The sequence below is a fragment of the Acanthamoeba castellanii genome, assembly GCF_000313135.1.
Source record: "Acanthamoeba castellanii str. Neff unplaced genomic scaffold scf7180000084761, whole genome shotgun sequence".
Lineage (NCBI taxonomy): Eukaryota > Discosea > Longamoebia > Acanthamoebidae > Acanthamoeba > Acanthamoeba castellanii.
In genome coordinates, this window is record NW_004457596.1 from 48,904 (window position 1) to 52,553 (window position 3,650).

General features: G+C 57.6%; 2 protein-coding genes and 1 pseudogene across 2 annotated transcripts; all 3 read left to right on the plus strand.

The window, feature by feature from the left end:
- Positions 1-90: 90 nt before the first annotated feature.
- On the plus strand, positions 91-532 carry ACA1_226540 (zinc finger, C3HC4 type (RING finger) domain containing protein; the record flags this gene model as incomplete). Its single annotated transcript, XM_004346433.1, has 2 exons — positions 91-205; positions 321-532. 2 exons carry the CDS (start codon positions 91-93, stop codon positions 530-532), a joined length of 327 nt encoding a protein of 108 aa, XP_004346483.1.
- A 269-nt stretch (positions 533-801) lies between these two features.
- Positions 802-3,044, plus strand: ACA1_226550 (histidine ammonialyase, putative; the record flags this gene model as incomplete). The annotated part of the gene is made up of 8 exons (XM_004346434.1): positions 802-1,441; positions 1,579-1,694; positions 1,785-1,919; positions 2,023-2,122; positions 2,163-2,362; positions 2,438-2,647; positions 2,730-2,842; positions 2,936-3,044. 8 exons carry the CDS (start codon positions 802-804, stop codon positions 3,042-3,044), a joined length of 1,623 nt encoding a protein of 540 aa, XP_004346484.1.
- Positions 3,045-3,454: 410 nt separating this feature from the next.
- The window catches only part of ACA1_226560, a 745-nt pseudogene continuing 549 nt past the window's right edge, over positions 3,455-3,650 (plus strand).

Genomic DNA, 3,650 nt, shown 5'->3' on the forward strand with positions numbered 1-3,650 from the left:
CACTCCCTACAGATCAAGCATTGCTTGCTGCACAGTGTGCCACCAGCTGGCGTGACCCTGAAGAATCCTCCTCAGGTGTACCCTTCGCTGATGGACTTTGCCCAAGCGCATGCCTCCAAGCTTCGCCAGCCGGTCGGTACCCAATGGAGCCAAGACGCCTCGGGCGCACAACTGCCGTCCATCCTGCCATCCCTCCCAGAAGAAGGTGCGCCATCATCTTCTTCTTCCACACACACGACACACACGACACACGACACGACATACACACACGACACACACCACAAATCTCTCTTGTCATGACGAAGGGTTTGCCCAAGCAGGAGCAGCACGCGCCCAGAGTGGGTTTTCCGAGCTTGGCGCCAAGTCTGAGGGCGACCCGGACCTCTGTTCGGTGTGCATGGACCGCAAGATCCAGACCGTCTTCCTCGAATGCGGGCACCTCGCGTGTTGCAAGGAGTGCTCGAAACGCCTCCGGGACTGCCCCATCTGCCGTCGACCCATCTCGCGTGTTGTACTTATATATCGCGCATAAGTCAGTCCTACACCATCATCACGCCCTTCCTCTTCTTCTTTGGCCTTCGTGGCTCGCTCCACCGATTGTGCGGGATCAGCGGATAATTTCTTTTGTGGTTTCTCGCGATTTTCTCGTTGTAAAGGAAGTTTCCCGCTGGCCAGCCAAAAGGACCGAGAACCGAGGAAAAGACCGAGAGACAAGAGAGAAGAGAAGCAACACCCAGCCGAGACTCTGCTCCGTGGGATTGCATAACATAACAACCCAACACACCAACTGCAACGAATAGAATGGAGGCGGTTGCGCAGAAGACGAGGATGGTGTTGCTGGATGGCAATTCGCTGACGATTGACGATTTCATGGCGCTGCGCACGGGGGACGTGGTGCTGGGCCTCACCGATGACGCCTGGCGCCGAGTCGAAGAGGGGAGGAAGGTTGTCGATGACCTGCTCGACCGCAAGCAGGTGGCCTACGGCATCAACACGGGCTTTGGCAACTTCGCCAACGTGCTCATCCCGCCTGAGAAGCTGCGCGAGCTGCAGGAGAATCTCATCCGCTCGCATTCATCGGGCACCGGATCGCCGTTGACCGTGGAGCAGACGAGGGGCCTGCTTACCCTGCGCATCAACGTGCTGGCCAAGGGCTACTCCGGCATCTCACGCGCCTCACTCGAGCAATTGATCGCCGCATTCAACAAATCGTGCCTCTCGAAGGTGCCACAGAAGGGCACCGTGGGCGCCTCCGGCGATCTTGCACCGCTGTCGCATCTCGCCCTCGGCCTTATGGGCGAAGGCGAGATGTGGGACGTGCAGGAGCAGAAGTGGGCGCCCGCCGCCGAGGTGTTGGCCAAGAACGGGCTCCGGCCGCTCACTCTGCAGGCCAAGGAAGGCCTGGCCCTCATCAACGGAACTCAGCTCATCACCAGCCTCTGTACGTCATCCGCTAGTGTCACCACTGTGGCACGTGTCGGCCTATCCCTTCGTTTTATTCACTATTCGGAATTGAGTTGATGTGACCAATTGTCACTGACGCACTCTTTGCTGTGTGCGGCGTGCGTGTGTGGTTAGGTGCCGAGGCGCTGTCGAGGTCCATAAACATTTCGCTGTGCGCTGATGGCATTGCCGCGATGACGCTCGAGGCCCTCCGAGGAACCCCGGCGGCCTTCCGCGAGGAGATTCATGCGGTAACGTCTCTTTATGAATGATGAGTGTGCCCGCCTTGCAGGCCTCGGCGATGGTGCTCACCGCTACGACTTGTCCTGGCGATCGTGCAGGCGCGTCCTCACAAGGGCCAGATTCGTGCTGCGCGCAACATGCGATCTGTGCTCCTTCTGCCCTCCACCATCCAAGACTCGCACAAGAACTGCGGACAAGTGCAGGATAGCTATTCTCTGCGCTGCATCCCTCAGGTAACCGTCCACCTGCCCATCCATCTGAGCCCGCGATAAGACATGCGTTTGTACTGATCGCAGCGCAATGCTGTGCATGCTTCGCCTTTCGCTTCACAAATAGGTCCACGGCGTGGTGTACGACACCATCCGCTTTGTCAAAGGCATTTTGGACACCGAGATGAACAGTGCCACCGATAACCCCTATGGTGTTGGCCGACAAGGTACCTTGTGACACTCACTGCACTACCGCATGAAATCCAGTAACACCGATGATGGCTAACCCCGCCGTTCTCTTTCGCGTGAAGGCCAAGGTGGTGTCCGGTGGCAACTTCCACGGCGAATACCCCGCCAAGGCGGCCGACTACTTGGCTATTGCCGTTCACGAGCTAGCGTCCATCAGCGAGCGCAGGATTGAACGTTTGGTCAACCCTGCGCTCTCTAACCAGCTCCCCGCATTTTTGGTACGCGCTCAGCTCTCCCGGTGTGTTTCCTTCTCTTGTCTAAAACCAGGCTCTATCTGCAAACCCGCGCAACAGGTGCAAGAGGGTGGTCTCAACTCGGGCTTCATGATTGCGCATTGTACGGCGGCTGCGCTGGTGTCCGAGAACAAGTCGCTCTGTCACCCGGCCTCGGTTGATTCGGTGCCGACGTCGGCCGGTAAGGAGGATCACGTTTCCATGGGCGGATGGGCTGCCCGCAAGGTCCTCCGAGTGGTCGAGCACGTCGAGACCGTACTCGCTATCGAGGTGCGCGGCCCACACTGTTCCTTTGCCTGCATCTTGTGCACGTAACTAATCGATTCCCTCCTCTGCTTTTCGGTTACCGCAGCTTCTCGCAACGTGCCAGGCCATGGAGTTCCTCCGGCCCTTGAAGACCACCGAGCCTCTGGAGCAGATCTACTCGCTTGTCAGATCGGTGGTGCCGCCCTACGACAGGGACAGGTAAGCTTTCCCGCACTCGCCACTCAGGCCCTTGGCCCAGGAACAACACTCAACGGTTTGCTTTGTTGTGTTTTGCCCGGGCTCCCTCTGCAGGTTCATGAAGCCGGACATCGACGCCGTGCTCCACCTTATTCAGTCCGGCCAGGTCGCCAACATCTTGCGCCCCTATTTTGACGCGACCAAGGAGGCCTCTTCGTCTTAGCGGACACAATCGCCTATTTATCGCCCCCTTATCTCTCTCATGTCACCTTCGGCTTTCATGGTCGCCTTGTGGTACTGCTGTACACCTCTGATTACAATGTACGGGGCGAGAGCCCACCACATCACGCACGTATTGAGCGCTGTCGACAAAAATAAATTCTCCGCATATTTCATAAGGCAGGTATTTGCCCGGATTTGGCTTCTCTCCTCCTTTTCTTTCTCTTCCTCGCATCCACATCGCCCTTCTCTCCCCGTGTGGTCTCTATCGTCTCGTCATGGTACGGTCCCCCTCGATCTATCGTTGTGATTAAGTGGGCTTCTTCGTGGCTATCATGTTACATGCTGGGCGGGGATGCTATATAGCCCCTTGCCCTCGTTATGCATGTCCGCCACTGAATGGCAGCTGAACCAATGAACCTGGGAACTTACTCGCTTGTGATGAATGTGCAGGCCCATCGCGAATATCAGGTTGTCGGTCGCCGCATCCCCACTGATGCTGACCCCACCCCCAAGGTGTACCGCATGCGCATCTTCGCCCAGAACGACGTTGTGGCCAAGTCGCGCTTCTGGTACTTCCTGAGCAAGCTTGCCAAGGTCAAGAAGGCGA